This window comes from Sceloporus undulatus, chromosome 3, assembly GCF_019175285.1.
Source record: "Sceloporus undulatus isolate JIND9_A2432 ecotype Alabama chromosome 3, SceUnd_v1.1, whole genome shotgun sequence".
Taxonomy (NCBI): domain Eukaryota; kingdom Metazoa; phylum Chordata; class Lepidosauria; order Squamata; family Phrynosomatidae; genus Sceloporus; species Sceloporus undulatus.
Window position 1 is genome coordinate 92,134,167 of NC_056524.1, and position 20,624 is coordinate 92,154,790.

At 39.4% G+C, this 20,624-nt stretch overlaps 1 protein-coding gene across 1 annotated transcript in view; it reads left to right on the plus strand.

Annotated features, from left to right (window-relative positions):
- ANOS1 (anosmin 1) overlaps positions 1-20,624 on the plus strand; it is a 121,299-nt gene that overhangs the window by 69,778 nt on the left and 30,897 nt on the right. Inside the window, exons 4-6 of the mRNA XM_042460286.1 lie at positions 5,397-5,619; positions 11,754-11,938; positions 14,063-14,192. Of these exons, the coding sequence (XP_042316220.1) occupies positions 5,397-5,619; positions 11,754-11,938; positions 14,063-14,192 (538 nt within the window). The remainder of the gene's footprint in view (positions 1-5,396; positions 5,620-11,753; positions 11,939-14,062; positions 14,193-20,624) is intronic.

A 20,624-nucleotide genomic window follows, 5' to 3' on the forward strand; every position in this document is an offset into this window, starting at 1 on the left:
ACCTCTGGGGCAGAAAAGAACAAGTCAGAAGCTTCCTCATTGTGACAGCCTTTGAGGTATTTAAAGAGTTTAATCATATCTCCTCTCAGTCTTCTCTTCATCAAATTGAACAAGCTCAGCTCCTTCAAGCTTTTTCTTACTTATTTTTCTCCATACTTCTTATCGTTGTTGTTGTCCTTTGCTGAAGCTACTCCAAGTTGTCTATATTCTTAAAAAGAGGTGCCCAGAACTGAATGCAGTACTCCAGATGAGGCCTGACCAATACCGAATATAGTGAGACTGTTATTTCTTCCGACTTGGAAACTATGCTTCTATTATTGCAGGTTAAAATAGCATTTGCCTTTTTTTTGCTGCAGCATCATCCTGCTGGCTCATGTTCAGCTTATGATCAACAATAACTCCAAGGTCCTTTTTTGCATGTAGTAATGCTGAGTCCTGTATCCCACATCCTACACCATGAATTTGGTTTTTATGGCCCAAATGTAAAATTTTGCATTTGTCTCTATTCCATTTTATTAATTTCTGCTCAGTTTACTAGTTTATTTAGGTTGTTCTGAAATCTATTCGTTCCTTCCAATGTGTTAGCTAAGCCTCTCAGTTTTGTGTAATCTGCAAACTTCAGCAGGATTGCTCTATCCCATCATCTTAAATCATCAATTAAAACGTTGAAGGCTTAATGGCCCTAAAACAGACCTCCAGAGCCACTTTACTTAACACCTCCTTCCAGTCTGAACCACAGCCATTGATTATGAATCTTTGAGTACAATATGTAGAGAGATCTTGTAGCACCTTTGAGACTAACTGAAAAAGAATTGGCAGCATGGGCTTCAGTCTACTTCCTCAGATGCATGAGATCTTTCTACATACAGATTCTCCAGACTAATATAGCTATATCTTTGAATTCTACCTCTTTGAGCACAGTTTTCCAGCCAGTTACAGATCCACCTCACAGTGTTCCCATCTGTTCCACATTTAATTCCACAGTTCCACAGTTTTTTGTTGTTAACTGCCCTCAAGTCAATCTCTACCCATGGTGATCCTGGTGATGAGACATCTCCAAGATCCTCTGTGATACACTGCTCTGCTCAACTCCTGCAAACTCATACCCATGATCTCTTTAATAGAGTCCATCCATCTTGCATGCAGCCTTCCACTCGTTCTGTTTTCCTCTACCTTTCCTAGCATTACTGTTTTTTCCAATAATTCATGCCTCCTCATGATGTGTCCAAAGTACGACAACCCGAGTTTTGTCATCTTGGCTTCTAGGGAGATTTTTGGTTTGATCTGCTCCAGGACCCATTTGTTGGTCTTTTTGACTTTCCATGGAATCCTTAGCATTCTTCTCCAGCACCACATTTTGAATGGTTGAATTTTCTCCTATCATCCTTCTTAACCGTCCAGCTCTCACATCCATACATGGCACTTTCCTTTGATTTCCTTGATCAGTTTGCTTCGAAATATTATTGGAGACTTTATCAAGTGCTTTGCTGAAATCCAGATAAGTGACATCCATAGCATGCCCACCAACTATTATACTAAATTTATTTTATGCTAGTATTATACTAGTGACCTGATAAAAGAAAAAGAAGATAGGATTAGTTTAACAGTATTTGTTCTTGACAATCCCAAGCTGGTTCCTACAGATCACTGTATTGTCATCAAGATACTTGCAGTCAGACTCCTATATAATCTATTCTGTTACTTTTTTCTGATATTGAGGTCAGGCTGACTGGTCTGTAGTTTCCTGGATCTTCTTTTTTGCCTTTTTTTAAAGAGCAGGACAATGTTTGCCCTTTGCCAGTCCCTTTCCAAAATTTCTCAAAAATGATGGCAAGATTTTTAGAGAATACATCAGCAAGCTCCTTAAATACTTTGGGATGCAATCTGTCTGGCCCTGCAGACTTGAACATGTTTAGGTTAGAGGTGATTCCTAACTTCCTACTTTTCTCTCAAATGCAATACAAACTAATTAAACATCTTTGGATTTACTTCTTTTGTAAATTGGGGCTACAGAATAGAGAAAAATCTTAAATATATTCTTGACAGATTAAAATTATAAATATATTATAGAATGGAAGGTTTGACTTTGTAAAGTCTTCTGGCAAATTACTTACGTCTCTTCAAGACAGCATTTCTAGAATTGTACCAGTATAAAATATTGTGATTGAGAAGGGTGAACTGTAAATGTAAAATACACATGTTAGGTTTATGGGTTGGTAAGTAAAGGGCTTATTGACAGGGGAAATGAATGCTTCCAATGTGTAGTTAAGAGGTGGTGTAATCCCTGTTTAGTCAGTGATTTTGAGTTTGAAGATAAGTGCAGAATTTAGAAAGCTAAAAGTAAATTTGGAACTCAGGCTGGAAATAAAAAGTTGCACATTATATTGAGTGAATCACTGAAGCTACAGGGATTGTATGAACTCAGGTGATGAAGAGAGGCTTCAAAGGCCTGTTATGCCTCAAGGGACTATAAAAGATTTTTAATTAACTAGGTGAAAATTTGTGATGTTTTACATAAGCACATACTTAGACATGTACACCTGTCCATTTACCATACCAGATATCAGGTGCATTTTGTTTTGATTAACCTTTGTCCTTGTCAACTGCAGTCACAAATTAATTGCCAGTTTCTCTTTATTAAGCATTATATTTTAAAGTTAGCAACCATTTAGCTATGGTTCTGATGAGTTCAGAAGTGAAAATGAGCGAAGTATGCTTTGAATACCTTCATAGGCTATTCATCAAGAACGGCTGCACTAGGCTTTATAGCCTTGTCAGGCATTTTTCAATTGTGTGACATTGACGTGTCAAACCTCTGATGTAATTTTCTTGCTGGTCATAAGGAACTGCTGGGGCTTATGGCCCACTGTCCCCTGTAGTGAGTCACTTAACTACAGATGCCACTTGCCAGTAAAATATGGGGATGCAAAGCTTGCTTATTTTGTTCTAATATGAAAAAATGAATCATTTTCGAAGTTTGGAGGAGATTACAAGAGTATGGTCACATTTTAATTACTTTTTTGCATTTTAGTAAGTTTAAAAAAGGTTTGCACAAAACTCCAAAACAATATCATACTGTTTTCTATACAAAAAAGGTCAATTTTATACAAAACATTGGGGGGTGGGAATAAGTAAATTTCTGACAAAAATGTCTTGACATGTGAAAAATCTTGTACAGCTTGGCCATTTTGTTCAGGGGAGGTTGTGTTTCAGTGTGTCAACATATGATTTTCCTTTTGAGGATGAGAAATTTTGTAAGTGTTCTTTACACCCCTAGTGAAATACCTGCAATTCCAGGTCTGCTTTGAGACTTCCCAGGGCGGTCATTGGTTCTCCTGGAGAGAAAAGATCACAAGAAAACGCCTTTTCTGTCTGTGCAGAAAACCTGTGCTTAACTGTTGTATTCTTTGTTCTAGTTGTTCTTTAGTGCTGAATTTTGGATTGCACAGCAACTCTTAGCTCATCTCAGATTGCTGCCCATGATATCTAACATTAATTCCAGGGACAAGTTCTATAAATAAATTGTTTTCCTTAATAATGTGATAATAATTTCATATAATAATTAATAAATATATATTAAACATACACTATCTATTCCTATAATACATATAAAGTAATACTGTACATCACTACAGCTCAGCATTCCCAGAATAAGGTGTCTACATGACAACCAGTGAGACACCCTTGATATAGCTTTGTTTGGGGTAAATAATGGAATAGTGCTCTTCACTTAGATCAGGCCTGCACACCATATGACTCCTATGCCACCTGGCTTTCTCCTGAGGAGAACAACGGGCAAAGAGGAGAACAGTTGAACACTCACCCTTTAAGGCTTCTCCACTGCTTGACTTTTTCTTGCCCTCTCCAGTCTTTTCTTTCAAGGATCCCTGGTGGTGCAATGTACTGTACTGCAGCCAATCACTGACAAACCACAAGGTTGTGATTTCAATACCAGCCAGGGGCTCAGGGTCAACTTAGTCTTGTATCCTTCTGAAGTCACTAAAATGAGTACCCAGCTTGTTGGGGGAAGTTAGCTTACACATACACCGTGTATAAAAAAATCAGTGTATGAGAAGGGCCGACTGTATTGTAAACGGCTTAGGGAGAGCTTAAGTGCCCTGATAAGTGGTATAGAAATGTACTTGCTATTGCTATTTCCACTGCCTGGCTTTCTCCTGAGGAGAAGACCAGGTAACAGAGGAGGAGGATTCTACAAGCCTCCTCCACTGTTTAGCTTTCTTCTGAGGAGAATGGATAGTGAAGGAGGAAGATGTACAAATGCTCACCCTGCAAGGCTGCTCTTTTGCCTAGCTTTCTTCTGAAAAAGCTGGGCAGCAGAGGAGGAGGAAGGGCAAATCCTCATCCCTCAAGGCTCCTCTGTCACTGAGGCCTTCTCCCAAGGAGAAGTCCAGTTGGAGGAGAAGAAAGACAGGCAAGGCTCCTCGGCTGCTCAACTTTCTCCTGAGGAGAGGGCGGGGCAGAGGAGGATGAAGTTGGAATTAATATTAATATTAATTGTATTAATATTATAAATTAGTTAATATTTAATTAAAACTTATCTGCTGCCCAAAGAAGTTTAACCTATTTTAATTTTGGCCCCTACCTACTGCCAAATTGTGCCGATCTGACTTAGATGCTACATATTTGCTCACCTGCTGAGAAATATTATTTCACTCAAGAATAAAAGCCAGAATTTTAATGTGCCTTTCAGCTTTTCTTGTTGTTGTTGTTAAAATTGGATGTGGAAATGAATGTGAGAAATGATGGCAGAAAATTAGCAAAAACATTATAAATAAATAAATTCTGTATTAAAGTGTCCTAAGGGCTAAATACTCTAAAGGCACCAGATCCCTTTGGATCTTGGAGGCTAAGCAGAGTCAGCCCTGGTTAGTACTTGAATGCGGAACTGCCAATGTATACACGGTGCTGTTGGCTATATTTCAGAGGAAGGAACTAGCAAAACTATCTCTGAGTATTCCTTGCCTAAGAAAATACTATGAAATTTATGAGGTTGCCATGTCAATAGGCAACTTGAGAGTACATAAACACACACAAATGCCTTAATAACAATGTAAAGAAAGGTGTTTAACATATACCTTATAACAGCTTTTCTTATGAATGGGATTGGTAATACAGAAGAGTTTTTATGCTCACTGTGTCTCAACTCAACTAGAGTAAGGGAGTAAGAGGTATTTGGAGGGCTGCATCCTCTAGTTCCTTCATAGTGTTGCAGTACACCATTGAGGCGGCCGTTTTACATCATTCCCAACCACCCTTTGGGCTTTTGGGTGGTGGTGAACTATGATTTACCTTTCCAACATGTTGGAAGTATTTCAGTATTATCTCTTTTTTTTTTCTGTTGAAGGCTTTGTCCAAACTTCTCATTTTCCCTTCAGCCTCTTTTCCCCAAGAAGAACTATGAATGCCTAACTAGCTGTGAATTCCTCAAATACATCCTCTCGGTGAAGCAAGGAGACTGCCCAGCACCTGAGAAGGCCAGTGGCTTTGCAGCTGCTTGCGTTGAAAGTTGTGAGGCTGACAGTGAATGCTCTGGTGTGAAAAAATGCTGTTCCAACGGATGTGGACATACTTGCCAAGTACCAAAAAACCTGTACAAAGGTAGACATTGTTAATGAACATTTAAAGAAGTTTATAAGTTAAAGCAAATTAAAAATGCAATTTTATTTTAGAGCTGGAATATATGGTGTGATGAAGAGGGAATTGAGTGGTGAAAATGAAGCAAAAATCCATACCTATGCTAGTCTCTTAAATGTAGTGTATGGAACCATGGATTGTTTCACTGGTTAAGCATCTCTTGCAAATCTGCTCCCTATATCCTTTCTCATTTGTTTTAAACAGGATTACTCATCATCAGGATTAGCTGGTGTTACTTTGAATAAGGGACTGAAATGAAATCTGGGAGGTTAGAAATATGGAGGTTAACTTTGTTGTGGGTTTTTTTGTTTTGTTTTGTTTTTGTATTAATCATGCTTAACATAGGTGGAAAAATTACAAGCCATTACTAAAGCTGGCAGGAATATACATGATTAAAATAGTAGAACCTGGGCCAAGGTACCAAAATAAAAATCTTAAGTTATAGGCAGTAGTACAGTGGCCCATGGTTTCTGCTGGAGTTTGGTATCAGGACACCTCATGGATACGAAAATCTGTGGATGCTCCCATTATATACAGTGGCATTGTAGGATAGTGTCCCTTATATAAAATGGCAAAACGAAGGTTTGCTTTTTGGAATTTATATTTTTTGGAATATTTTCAAACCATGGATACTTGAATCCTTGGATGAAAAATCCGTAGATATTGAGGGCCTACTGTATAGGACTAGATGGTGCCTCTGATGGTTGCTAAAGCCTTGTTTCTGTCTTATCCAGATTTTTCTTCTGGTTAACACCGGGAACGCTTCATTACATAAGTTCAATAATTTTGGCGGAAATACTCCCTTTATAGTCATGTTTGATAAAGTTTTAAAGTTCATTAAGTTTATGTTTACAGTGGATTTTCTGGATTTCAGTCCACTTCTTAGTTGTGCTACAGAATACAAAATTAATGCTATGAGTATTTACTGTATAACCCCCCGCCAAACCTGGGTTGACTTCTCCATGGATCAGTGAAAGTACTGTACTTTAACTCATAAAAAAAAAGAACCATCCCCTGATGAAAGGAATCATTCCCTTCTCTGAATAGAGTGGTGAAAGGCAAGAGCATCTGGGGGAACCTAAAAGAAATACCAGCTTCCTCTACTTTCTAAGTTACAGTGCCATTTCTGGCATCTTTGGATGACTGGATGGGGAAATGGCAGTGGTGGCAGTTCTTTGGAGCACCTAGAAGAATTGGAATTTGCAGCGTTTGAAGAAGACATGTGTTGATTTGTCAGCTTTTCTAGGTTAAAATCAGGCAAATGTATCACATTACAGTTAAAGCCAAAGGCTATAACCACTGCCAAAGGCTATAACCAATGTAGTCACCATTTTCTGTGCTTTACCTTTTCATCCTTTTTGAAATGTGTGCATTTTCTCATCCCCTCCTGTACCCAATTGTCTCCTTCACCCATCACACAGCCACCATTTACTATAGTTCCCTCCTCTTCCATCCAGCCTCTAGTGTGAGCACAAACAGTTATACCTGATGGGATTTTGTAAGTTCTTTGGCATTGTTTTCCTTTACTTCATTCTTTGCAATCTTTGTTACAAGCCCAATTTATCCACAGATCATATAAAAACTCATAATTTTGGCCTCAAGGCCTGCCCTTTAGTTATATATGAGTTTGACTTATAATTCAGTATGTACAGTTACATAATTGTGTGGGTGGGATTAGTGTAATTGGACACAGAAAGATGCTAATTGTGATGATGATCTTAAACTCTCAAAGAGCTATGAAAGATGATACCAGTCTGTCAAGTAGCTTTATAGTGTGAAAGTCTGGAGTCTTTTTTCCTTGAGATAATATACTTGTGGCATTAATTTTTACTTCATTGGTAGATCTGAAGAAGTGCACTGAAATCCATGAAAGCTCATGCTAAAATAAATCTTTCTTATAGGTGCTGCTGAATTCCTTCTTTCACCCCTCTTAGGTGGTGTCTGCATGAGCCAGAACACTCCAGCAACAGCCTGGAGTATCTTGGCCCCCAAACTGCTCTGACCTGCCTCATGTGATTGACACTGGGGACCTGGGGACCTTCATTGTGACACTGGGCAGCTTTCACACACAGCTTGCCCTGTGCTGCCCGGTGCAGCTGGAGATGCAACAAGTCATTCACTCTGAGGTCAGACTGGGTCCCCAGCATCAATTATGTTGCTGGGTGCCTTGTTCTATCCTTAGAGCAAGCGACTCAGGCTGCGACAGGTGGCACAGTGGGACATGCATGCAAACAGCTGTCTGGTGTCCCAGCAGAAGGCTCTGGATCTTCCAGGAAGATCTGTAGCAAACAATGAGTTTTAAAAGTTCGTTCTAAGAGGTTTGATGCTGAACTGGCCAGACATCATCATTTGAGCTGTGCATTGTCTGGATTCCTCACCAAGAGAACAGGGAGGATATTTTATTTAGTCCATTCAGGCAGGACCTTAGTTATCTCTATCTCTTTGAAAAATATTCCATGAATTAACTGAAGTTCAATTTGCTCTAGGTGTGAAGTTGAAGGCTTTCACAGCTGGCATCCATAGTTTTCTGTGGGGTTTTCAGGCTGTGTGACCATGTTCAGGAAGAAATTATTCTTGACTTTTCACCTGCAACTGTGGCTGGTATCTTGAGGGTGGTGGCATGGAAATATGTGAAATATATATACCTGTGGGATCCTTGTTTGGGATGAAGTATCTTTTTTACATGTTAACGGAGCATATAGTTTGTGTTGTACTGTGTTGAATGGCGCAGCTTGGATGTGTCTTGCATGGAAGATATGCAAGGGGAATTTGTGTCTATTTAATTGGTAATCCATTGAGCCTGGGTGGTGTTCATTTGCTTGTCTTGAGTCTTGATTTTGGTGTTTTTTCAGCACTGGTAGTACTCCACACACTTCCATGCCACAACCCTCTGAAGATGTCAGCCACAGTTGCAGGCTAAATGTCAGGAATAAATTCTTCCAGAACATGGCCACAAAAACCCACAGAAAACTAAGCACTCTGGGCTTTTTATCAGCCTATCAGTACCTACTCAGAAAGTAGGCTCAAGCAGAGATTCACTGTATCTAATGCATTGTATTCCATTTCTCTGAAACTGTGTATAGCAACTGAAAAGAAATATCATATACTTCCTGAAAACCTGGTTTAACTGCGGTTGTTCTTATCAGGTGTTTACTCATTTATTGAATACTACTGGTGCGTTACACACATCTTGTGTTCCTTATGCGATTGTTGAAGCTGTTAGATAGGTTGCAAATTTAGGGCCCAGGACAGCTGGGCAGGAAGCGCCGTCCTCTGGTCAATTCTACAGTTCCGGAGCGTGCAGCAACCGCATGCTCTGGAACCCTAGAATGTGCCGCTGCCACCATCATGCCAGCCTCCCATCCACACGGGAGGGCCACCATCTTGACATAAGCTATAGGCAGCATGTAGACGTCGCTGTGCATCGCTTACATCACAGGTGCACCAATGGTGCGCTCATGACGTGTGCACGGCATCCAAAAAAGAACCTGTTTTTTCCAGGTTCTTTTTGGGGCAGAGGGACACCAAGCAATCCCACTGTAGGAAAACCAGCTGCCACCAGCCTGCCCTTTTGGGGCAGTCTGTTTCGCGCCTAATGTAGGCCCTCTTCAGATCAGCCTTTAAGGCTGGCCTGGGGGCGTACTTGGGGTGTCACGTCCAGATGCTGCATGCCCCGACTCCACCCCCAGGGCACCATGACACCACATGCTGCTCCACACAGCACACAGCATCATGGTGCTTCTCTGTGCTGCTTCCATATGATGCAGCACCGTAGGAGCGCTGCCAAACCGCAGCAACGCGGCTCTGGTGCCCTTTCCAGGGTGCAAAAAGGAGCTGCTTTTCATGGCTTCTTTTCATGGCCTGGAAAGGCCGGATCAGGGCCACAGCATGCAGCCCCGACCAAGTGCAAAAAGGGTGGCTGCAGGCTGCCCCTTAGGGGCTGTCTGTAGAGTCCCACAGATTGCATCTGCACTAATCTAGTTTGGCCCTGGAATTTCATAGTACTGAATCATAGCAATTAAAGTGGTGTCAAACATCCTGCAGTGCGCATACAGCCTTAGTAAGCCTTGTGATTTTTGAGCGCTAGTTCCAGGGATACTTTATAAGCTGTCCCATACGAAGCTGAGCCTACATGATAGATAATGGCATTTAAACAAAGGCATTTCTGAGAAGAAAAAGGTGAAATTATTTTAAATTAATGTGTTTATCCTTATGTGAAGGTATTTCAGAATTGCACTGAAAACCAAGTGACTTAGATTTGGCAGATATTTATGGATATTGTTCCTGATCTTCCTGAAGTTAATACATTTGTGCTGATTTATTTTAGTGTAGTTGAGATTACAAAATGTTTACATTGAACTCCCATCTTAAATAAATATTTTGTTCTGATATTACCCTAGTAAAAGGCCAAAAGAGACCATAGGTTATGCCCCTGTCTAAAAGGCCAGCCCTTTTATGGTTTAAAGGACTAATCTGTGCAACAGAGATGGATACAAACAATTTTGTCTAATAAAAAACACATTTCTAAACTGAAAGCATACATCTGGATGTGAGATTGATGATTTTGGTTGTACTGGAATATTCTAAAATGCATTTGTGCTATGCTCTACTTGTTAGTACTCATGAGATCCATATGCATACAATTACAACCATCAGTGGGGCTAAATAAGCTCCAATCAGGTGAATCCAACTGACCCTAATGCAAAGCAGATGGAAGATTTCTTAGTATATAGACTATAGGTATATTTATCATAATAATTAAAGAAGAATTAGTAAATGCAGAAAATGGAAACATCGTGTTTAGTATTACTAATTATAGTACATATAGACTAGTGACCATTGATATTAGACTGACATTCATGAGTTTTGGAATACATATTTTATTCCCGATGATTTTAAGTTTCTCTCTGTGTATATTTATACCTACGGATAAACACAAGTAGATAAATATGCAAACTTGTTTTCTACAACAGGTTGGATAATTGACACTTTGGAGGAAATGTTTTTGCTTTCTAGTCTTCTAGAAAAGGCTGCTTATTTATCCAAGGATGTACAGAAGCGGGAGAAATAAACCTCAGATCTTATTGACATTATAAGTCTTGCTAGGCATGACATGTAGAGACAAAATATCATCTGTTATGTGAAGAATATGAGATTCACTCATATACATGTCAGGATAGAAAATTATTACACCTTATGCAAAGTGGTGAGACACCTGCTAAAACCCTGTACATTTCTGATATTCTTTTACAATACATAGTAAACATAACTGTTTACTGCATGATTCCACACCAGTTGCACCTAAGCCTGTAGAAAAGAGGCAGGGAATCATGTTGTGCTGGAAAGATGGTGTCTTTATTTCTCAATCTCTTTGCCAAACTGTTTCTGAAAAGGTGATTAAATAAATGTTCCAGAAGAGAAAATGTGTGAGAACTTGAATCAGGATTATCATTATCACTGAGCCACCCATATCATGCTGTGTAGTTGCAATCAGAACTCTGAAGATAAGGTTGAACCCTTAATTCCAGTTACAAAAATGTGATAAACTATATCTTGTAGGAGTTTATTATAGTTCTTTCACTCTTCATTTGTGAGCTGCTCATCTTCTTCAACTGGTTTCCCAGGTTCTTACTCCCAAGATGGTTGTGTGCTGAATCATGGTTAGAAATGCCAGCATGAGAACTAGCTATACACAGATGCAGAACACACTAGCCAGCAGCATTTCTATAAGTATAATATGGTTTTTGAAACCATCAAGATCATAGAAAGGGCTGCTTGCCACTGCATTATTGATCTGTGTACAACTTGCTTTGTATTTAAATATCTTTATAGGCAGAACCAACAGGTGGAAATAAGTAGCTGTTTTCATTGAATGATCTGCTGAGTAATCTTGTTTAGTCAGAGGAGATTGGATTACCTGTGGACAAATGAGTGGTTCCTTATATGTGATCTTCTAATAAATTCACTCTTTGATAAAGACAAAGAGAAAATAAAAGCAAAAATTCAATATGAAAATAGATGACCTTGAGTTAAAAGCTACTCTCAGTATGAAACAAATCTACCAACACAGTTTCTCTAATTTATTTGTTAAATTTTAGGGGTCCCTCTGAAACCCAGAAAAGAATTAAAATTTAATGAGCTTCAATCTGGACAGCTGGAGATTAAATGGTCTTCAAAATTCAACATCTCAATTGAACCTGTGCTCTATGTGGTACAAAGGAGATGGAACTATGGAATTCATCCCAGTGAAGATGATGCTTCCATTTGGCAAACAGTGGCACAGGTTAGTCCTGTCTGTATAAATCCTTAATATCATTCAAGGAGTGATCAGTGGTTTTGGTGTCAAAGACCTCCTACTTCCCCTAAAGGATCAAATGTTGTTTTTTCAGTTAAAATGTGCAGTGACAGGGAAAAGCTGCTCTTCCTTCAAAATCTGAGCCTGAAAAATGTAAAGGAAGATGTTGGAATTTCTTTAACTTGAAAACAAGCACTTTATCTTTTCAAGTCAGAGCAGAGTTTCTGGGTGACATGATTGTTCCTTGCATGACAGGCACTTCGAACACCTAACAGGTTTAAGGTCAAGCTACTTTATTCTTATCTCCAGTTCTGAGGCAGAAGCATGGTATATTGCTATGCTCCCGATATTTTGCATTTTGTTTTGAGCTAGGGACAAGACATGGAAGCTTACCGCTCTGTTCCTGCCCGGTCCGTTCTCAGAGCGGAATGGAAGGAGCAGGAACGAGTGCGGAACGAGTGGGGACAGATTTTACCACACACTCCAGTCCCTCATTCATTCCGTTCCCCCTCTCTTCTGTTCTTAATCCGTTCCAGAGGGGACAATTTTTGAGAACTGTTCAGAACAGTTCTCAAAAAGCATTCCCTCTGGAATGGAATGGGAACAGAAGAGAGGGGGAACAGAACAAGTGAGGGACTGGGGTGTGCGGTAAAATCCGTCCCCACTTGTTCCGTTTCCTGCCGGGGCCATTCTGAGGCCGTCCCAGAAGACCAGTGCGGTAAGCTTCATGGAGACTTGCTGTGGCTGTGTGCTTCTGCCAAAAAAGGATGGAACCAAGAAAAATCTTGGATTTCTGTTGAATTCTTGACTAGACATTTTCAGCTTGTTTCAATTGCTAGATCATGACTAAATTCTCAATATGGTGAAGGGAGTGAGCCCTAGAAATTACTCATAAGCACCTTGTCTTTTGGGGTGCATCCATTTTTCCTGATACTGAAATAACTGTCTGGAACAGATTCCAGAGGCATATCTACAGTTGAAAAGTTTGTTATTGCTGCAGTGTGCCTCTAAGACGTTTTTATTTATGCTGATCCTAAGGTGACCCTAGTATGAGGATTTCTTGGCAAGATTTGTTTAGATGTTTCTTTTGCCCTCCTCTGAGGCCGAGGGGGTGTGACCTGCCCACAGTCATCCAGTGGGTTTCCAAGACTGAATAGGGATTTGAACACTGGTCTCCTGCAGTCCTAGTCCAACACTCAAACCACAGTACCCTGGTTCAAAGATTACTTTGACAGGGTAGGTTTAAAGTAACTAAAGCTGTGTTTGGGCATTTGCATGAACAAAGCTGTATGGTAAAACTAGGCAAAAGGAAGTGAGTGTGTTCAGAGCCCTTACTCCAGCCACATCCTTGACCTCCTAGAAGTAAGTTAAGACTGCACACATTGAGCACAGTGGTCTGAAGAGCCCAGTCATGGGAGTTTTGTAAGCATTTTCAACCAAATGTGGCTACAAAGCCTTATTCAATGGTCAAAGTATTCACTCACCTGAGTTCTAACTTTGTATTAAATGACCCAAGTTCTAATTTTTAGGTGCTGGAGATGTTGTAGAGATAGACACAGGTTTATCTGTCATTGATGTCCCTATTCTAAATGGTATCACTTTGCAAATTCTGAACAGAGTCTAAGCTAAGCTGAGTTCTGTAAATGTTCTTGGTGTTTTGACATTTAAAGAGCCTTGTTTATTACTCTGTGCAACTGTAAAGTATAGCTGGTTATTAGTTGTAGAAACCAAAACACACAGAATAATGTGACAGGAAGTATTTCAAATAAATTGAATCTGCACTTATAGCTGATATGTTTGTACATATGAGACAGCTCATTTGTGGTGTATAATTTTCATGCAAAAAGTCCTGGGGATCTCTAATTAAAATATGGATTTGGTGATAGAAAAGGCCTGTATGCCTGATACCTTGAAGATGTACTGCCAGCCACAGTAGTTAGTATTGGGCTTGCTGGACAGATCCTCTGACTTAGTAGGATACAGTTTCCATGGTTCTGAAAAGTGGGAGGAGGAACTCCTAAGTGAAGAAAACAAAGCCAGAAGACATGTGACTATAAACTTAACACTGAGAATTAAAGAAGGTCGACATATTAATCACAATTTCCTCTGCAGACTACAGATGAGAGACTACAACTATCTGATATCAGGCCAAGCAGGTGGTACCAGTTTCGAGTGGCTGCCATTAATGTGCATGGAACACGAGGCTTCACAGCTCCCAGCAAGCACTTCCGCTCTTCAAAAGGTTAGTGTTAATTTCCTGCATTTCACAGCCACCTTTAGCTGGATTGCTCATACAGTGCAACTAAGAACCTGAACAGACAGGCCAAAATAAAGCTGCTGACATTCCTTCCAGAACAGTGGACAAAACATCAATGGCACTTTTGATATATGCAGTAATGCAATAAAATAAAATAAACCCTGAGCCCATCTATGCATTAGGGCAGTTACTTCATGTGGAAGAACCAGTTATATATCACCTGGATACAGCTACAGAAATATTAACACCATTTAGGGCCCAAACAGACAGGCCAAAATAAAGGTTCTGTTTGAATGAAACATGCATCTTACAAGGCCAGAAGCTGTGCCAAAGCTGTGCTCCAGTTCTTAGGACTGGCCTCCTAGGACGCATGCATCAGGACTGGAGCGCAGCTTTGGCTTTTCAACAGGAGATGGTTCCTTCTTTATTTAAATAAGAGTTAAAATACAGTACTTACATTGAATTCGGGGATTAGTTGAGTCAGTTTTTTGGAGTCAATTTTTAACCCACATTTCTAGACGTATACATGAGTATATATGGTAGTTTTGGATATGTCAAACTAAAGAAAGCCAGTTCTGTATATGACCATCATGCATCTAAAAAACTGTGTTCAGTAGATTGTCAAATAAACTTGTATTGGTTGTTAACTGCCCTCGAGTTGATCCTGACTCATGGTGACCCTTTGGCTGAGACCCCTCCAAGATCCCTGTCCTCCACTGCTCTACTTAAGTCCTTCAGATTCAGGCCTGTGACCTCCTAATGGAATCTAGCTATCTGGCAGGTGGTTTTCCTCTTTTTCTGCTACATTTCCTAGCATTATTTTCTTCTCTAATAAGTCATGCCTTCTCAGGATGTGGCCAAAATATGAAAACTTCAGTTTTGTCATCTTGGCTTCCATGGAGAGTTCAGGTTTAATCTTTTCATCTTTTTGGCCATCCACAGTATCCTTAGGACTCTTCTCCAGCACCACATCCCAAATAAGTTTATTTTCTTTCTCTTTGCTTTCTTCACTGTCCAGCCCTCACATCTACACATGATGATGGGGAATATAATGGCTTGGGCAATTCTAACTCCCCTTCTTAATTTGTGTGCATATGTGGATGGTGTGGAGACAACAGGCAGATTGACCTTGGCACTAGCCAATGGGAGCAAAGCCAGGAAAAGGTGGGATCTGTTCCCAGGAGTGAGTGTATAAAAGGGATGTTTAGTGTGCCCTGCGGTGTGAAGAACCATTGAGGCTAGTTTAGGCTGTCATGGGGGCAGTTACAAAGGGTTTTAGGTACCCAAAAAAGGGACAAAGAGTGTCCTTAATTAATTGTTGTAGTGTCTTGCGGGAGACATAGTGTTTGGTGACTAATGGAGTCACAGGTAACCAGAAGGCTTATAAGATACAAAAGTTTAATAAAGGTTCTGTGAGAATGTAGTATGTAAGGAAACATATACAAAGCTATAGAGAAACAATTATAAAAACAAGATAAAGAAACTGTTAAACTATGTAACTAATAAAGTATTTAATACCGTATCTGTTGTGAACACTATCCACTTAAAGAGATACCGTATTCAGGCTGACTTGTAAATAAATGTATTACTTTGTTTTAACAAGCAGCTGTCTGAAGTGATTTCAGAAACACATTAAAACACTACCAATATTGAGAAAATTGTTTTAGATTTGGGATTAGATAGTGAGTAGGTGGCGGTCAAAGAATAATTGGTGTCAAGCTGGAAAAAATCTTGGAACACAGAGTGCTGGTATCTAAGAGCTGTAGTACAGAAGACACTTAAGAGAGTCCTGGGTTTGATTCTCGCAGTGAAGAATTGGTGACTTAGTGGACATCATCATCACATAATGGGTGGCAGTGGTGGGGCACATTAAAAAAGAGTGAAAGTTTTTGAGAGATTTCGTCAGTGCCATGTTGTCACCATCACAAATGGGCACACTGACTCTGAATCCCAGCTGTTTTAAAATCTTGAGTTCTCTGTTGACTAGTATTGATGGCTCTCACTACTGTTCCGCAACATTTTTAAAGTAGCTTTTCTATTTGAACAGAAACCTATCTTTGCTTCCCAGGCTATATCTACACCGCAGAAATAATCCGGTTTGATACCACTTTGACTGCCATGGCTCAATGTTATAGAATCCTGGGAACTGTAATTTGGTGTGGCACTGGAGTTCTCTGACAGAGAAGGCTAAATATCTCACAAAACTAGTTATCAAAATTCCATAGCACTGAACCAAGGCAGTTAAAGTGGTGTCATACTGCATTATTTCTTCAGTATGAATACAGCCGTAGTCACTCAGCATTTGCTGATATTTCCTTGAGTGTGTGGTGTGGTTTTATCTCAATAGATATATAATGCCTATCTATCTCATATTATTTTCATTGTAGAAAGGATGTAAATCTTTATTTCATCCCTACATGCAAAAACAAAGTTTCCTTCCTATGGGTGAAATAATGGAGGTTTTTGCACATTTTTGAAGATTTGTCGCAGTTCAGGGCTTTTTGAAAAAAGCAACAACATTTGTACCAATAAATTTATTAATTCCTCCAACGTATACAATCTGGCTCCACCTTGTACAGCATAGATGGGCAGTTTGTGCCCCTCTGGATGATGTCAGATTGCAAATCCCATCATTCTGCACCACTGACTATGCTGGCTTGGGTTGATGAGAGTATTAATCCAACAACATCTGAAAGACCACATAATTCCTACTCCTTTTAATAGACCCAAAAGCATACTCTTTCAAGCAACTAATAAGTATTCGAGCAAAAGACCCAAACCAAAATTAAAACAAAAATCCAACAATCTAGAAATAATCACCCTTTAATACAAAATTTCTTCTTCAAGATGATAGGATTATTGATAAAATCAACAGTAACTTTACCTGACAACATGGTTTTCATAGGACATAAGTGCTCGTGCTGTATGTAATTTCATGCATACACACATAGGCAGAGTGTTTGTAAAACAAGAACAGACACCCACTTGTAGTAATAAAATTTTCTGTGTTGTTCCTGTGGGACTAATGAATTTTTTATGTTGTTGCACAGCTGGTTTGTGTGTGCCAATTCCAGTGGGTAAGGTCTGTCCTGTATGCCATGAAATTGTTTAATAGCTGGAAACTTGTCTGTAGTGCAGGTTTCACAGTCCTTTAGAATACAACATTTTTAAAAAAAGAGCTGTGGGTGATCCCAATTTAATTAGAAGAGAAAAACACGCTCATTTAATGTGTAAAAAGATTTTGAATTACAGCTAAACCTGCTGTTGCATAGATAGCTGAAAATGACTTTTCCTGGTTCTTATGTGCTTTTCCCCATGGTATACATTGTGAATGTATTTATTCTGTTCCTTTTGTCTCTGAAAGGAATGCAGTATTCACATCCATCCAGATGTGATGCAATTCAGTTGCAGTTTTATTTTTTCGTCTCAGTCAGGTCAGTCTGGACTAGGATGCCAAAGTGACTCTGTTTTACATTTTCCACCTACTCATTAATGCATGTCACAATTTCACAGCTCCAGATCCAGATGATGAACTGACATGGTAAATGAAGACCAAGCAAAGCTGTTTACATATTGGTAAATTCTATCAATTTATATCTTGACTAGCCTGGTCAGCTGGTCAACAAGATAGAATTTGTATGTCAAATCTACTTAATACTCTGTGACCTCTCCCCTCCTAATCTCTCAGAGGATAAGGCCTCTTGTCAGAGCTCTATTCAGCAACTGTGGAGGCCTCTTGTCAAGCATTCCAGCCTACAGCCTCAACTCAAAATTTCACTCACTTGATAAGTTGGAATAGACTTGGCCTCTGAGGCCTCTCCCTCTCTTTGCTTGCATGGGAGATTAATGCAATCCCTGGTGCTCCTGTATATGGATCATTTGTAATGTGTGGGCCATTCTTAACTGCCTTCAAGTTGGCTTCAATTTATTCTGTCCATATTCCTCCATATTTGTCCTAATGGTGACCGTGTATCGTGAGTACATGTTGTGTATTAAGATAATCATATGTTGCATCTTACTTATTTCTTTATTTTCATGATCTATACAGTGAAAGGCCTTTGATATAATCTATAAAGCATGGGCCGATTTTCTTCTAAAATTGTCTGGTGTACTCCATCATCCAGCATATGTTTGCAGTATGATTACTCGTGCTTCTTCCTTTTTTGAACCCCACTTGGACATGGTGTACTTCATTAATTATTGTATGTTTACAGTATGGTTCCTAGTGCCTCTTACTTTCCAGAACCCTACTTGTATCTCTCTGATTTCTTGGATTCTGTGCTGCAGTATTTTGAGCTGATTTTGTTTGCAAAGGAAATTAGTGCTATAGTCCTATACAGTCAGTCCTCCTTATGAACAGATTTCTTATACCTGTGTTCAACCATCCATGCTTTGAAAATATTAATATATATCTATATATCTATAGATATTCCTAAAAGCAAAGCCTTATAATTTTACATAAGGGGCACAATTTCTATGCCATTATATATTAAGGGACTTGGGCATCCACTAATTTTGGTATCCACAGGGAGTCCTGGAACCGAACCCTAGCAGATACCAAGGGCCCACTGTAGTTCCTAAAGACTTGTTTCTCCTTTTTCTGTGGCTGGGCATGTATATTGATACTTTCCAATCTGTTGATCATTGTTTTGTTTTCCAAATTGGTTGGAATTTTTTTTAACACTAGAGTTGTTTCTGTCCGGTGATGTCTGTAAGGGGTTGCAGTGGTGCAGCCCATAGTGGGTGACACCCAAGAAGGGGGATTAACCTGGCTTTTCCTCCCCAGCACCCTCCCCCAAGCACTTCCCTCATGCCATCTCCATGCATGCTCCCCTTGCATTGTCCCTGTCTGCTCCACCTATGCGGCGTGCCATCCATTTCCTCATCAGAAAAAGTGTGGCATGGGGGGAGGGAGTTCATGCCACCCCTGGAAGCCACCCCTCAGTATGTGAGGCTTTTGCAAGTGGAAAAAACCAACAGGTAATTAATAACATGTTAAATGACCTTAATTTACAGGACCTTTATGTACATAGATGTTTTGAAACTAGTCAGACCTGCTGTGCTTGATAATGAAATAACCTTTAGGCACCATTATGAGAGGGAAATAAAGATAGGATAGATGAAGTCAAGAGGGGAATAACTGGTGTCTAGAGGAGAACATTTGGTCTTTCAATCAGACAACGAAATCTCTTGGTCAATAATATTTGAAAAGGCTCTATAATGTTGTGAGGAGTTCCCCACCTGAGAATGCAAGGAATGTTGTTCTTGGAAAGCTAACTTATTTTGCACAGCTAGGGAGAGGTAATCTATTTCGTTGCCTTATTTTCACTTTATCCAGAAGTTTAAATAAAGTTGGATGTTGCATTTACAACCTAGAAACTATTTGAGTGGGATGTGTTGAAATGGGAGAGCATATATCATATTCCCTCTTCACTACTTGACAATTTATTTCATGTGTGCTAATCCTTAAATAGGAAGTCCTGTCCTCCTTAATAGCAGTTGTGTCAGCCTGTTCACCATAACTGAGTATACAATATTTTTCTTTATTGTGAAACCATTTATTTTGAGAGTTATCTGATGAATCTAAGGTTCCAACAAACCTCATTCAGCATCTTGTTCACTGTTATATAAATATGGGGAAATATGAGAGATTGTAGTGGATCTCTCAAGCAGAGTAAGTAATGCACTTGGCAGAAGTTGACCAACTCACCTCCTCCCCCACTCCACCCTCATTATATCCTTTTTTAAAAAACAACAACAACAGCAATCCAACTCTTTCAAAGTATTAAAAAAGAGATCTTGGGAATTTCAGTTTGAGCCTTCCAATTAAAAAACAACAGCTGCATGCTGCAAACAGTATCTGACATTTTGGATACAATTTGTGTGATTTTTTAACAGTATGTTTATTATTATGGCTTTTGGTACATTCTTCAGTGGTTTTTTGCTTTTGATTACTAATGTAAGAACTTAAAAACTCCTTGAGTCGTATCAGAATCCTCACTATTTCAGTATTTAGTATTCTCTTCCAACAAACTTGCAAATAGCCTAATCCAGTGATGGGCAATCTTTTTGGAGTGGTGTGTCAAAATTCGGAAAAAAATTGAGCATAACTAGCGTGGTGTGTCACTTTGACAAAAAAACATAATTTTGCACAATTTATAGTTTAAACTACAAAAATGTATAATTGCAATATATAATTGAATATGTCAAGGTGGTTTAACAAGAAGTGGGTTTGCCCTCGGATTCAACTGTACTTCTCAGAAGTGTGTATTTAGTCAAGGGACTTTGGTTTTTCCCCCACTGCGCATGAGTTTGTAAAAATCAGAGCAACTTACATTGGTCGTGCCTCAGAAGCTGGCTCATTTCATCATCATCATCATCATCATCATCATCATCATCATCATCATCATCATCATC